General features: G+C 55.1%; 1 protein-coding gene across 1 annotated transcript; it reads right to left on the reverse strand.

Annotated features, from left to right (window-relative positions):
* Positions 1 to 140: 140 nt before the first annotated feature.
* DQ04_23281000 (nuclear transport factor 2) lies at positions 141 to 515 on the reverse strand (the record flags this gene model as incomplete). Its single annotated transcript, XM_009318153.1, has 1 exon — positions 141 to 515. The coding sequence occupies one exon, from the start codon at positions 513 to 515 to the stop codon at positions 141 to 143; it is 375 nt and encodes a 124-aa protein (XP_009316428.1).
* Positions 516 to 837: the final 322 nt, after the last annotated feature.

Here is an 837-nt window from a genome sequence, read left to right on the forward strand (position 1 = left end):
CGTTTCCTTTTGGTTTGGTCTGTGTTTGTTTTGTTACCTCGCAACGTTCTTTTTTCCCCTTTTCATTCCTCCTTCTCTTTCCATCTTCCCTTTTTCTTTTCTCCACGGCTGCCGCCCCCCTTCCTTTTCGCCCTCGCGCATTACTGGCCACCACCGCCGACTATACGGAAGATCTGGTTGGAGACGTACCACTGGCCGTTTTCCTGCGCGAGGTGGAAGACGTCGTTGAACTTCAGCGGGTGCCGCTCATCCTTCAGCAGCACTTCGCCGTTCACCACGACAAGAACGCCCCCGCTCAGCGACGGGTGGCAGTCGATGTCTTCCGGCTTGAACTGCGCCTCGTTGAAGCCGAGACCGGCGAAGCGGGCCATGATGTTCGCGTCGCCTTGAATCTGCTCGCCCACCCACGTCATGAGTGAGTTGGGGCGGTACACTCCGGCGAGCTGCCCACGGCTCTTGGCGAACAACTCGTAGTACTGCCGCACAAAACCACTGCCGACCTCCTGGAAGGACATCTCCACGTGCCTGTCTGGTGAAAGTAACCACAACAAAGACGAATAACTTCTCTTAAGCGAAGCTGAGCCTAGACACCAATGTATGCGCGTGTGGGTGAGTAAGCAACGAAAGGATGGAGGGGAAAGAAGAAAAAACGCGGATCAAACATCAGCAACAACGCGCGAAACATCACAGGCGTGGTCCCTCGCTTTTCTCTTCTCTCGCTCTCACAGAGAGGCACAGAGACTCAGACACAGACTATCTTTCTCATCCTCCGCCGCTTTGTCCTTCCATTTAGCGTTTCCGACTTAACCGAAGCATATGCCCGCCCCCCTTCCACAC

Source organism: Trypanosoma grayi (assembly GCF_000691245.1).
Source record: "Trypanosoma grayi strain ANR4 Tgr_2328_V1, whole genome shotgun sequence".
Lineage (NCBI taxonomy): Eukaryota > Euglenozoa > Kinetoplastea > Trypanosomatida > Trypanosomatidae > Trypanosoma > Trypanosoma grayi.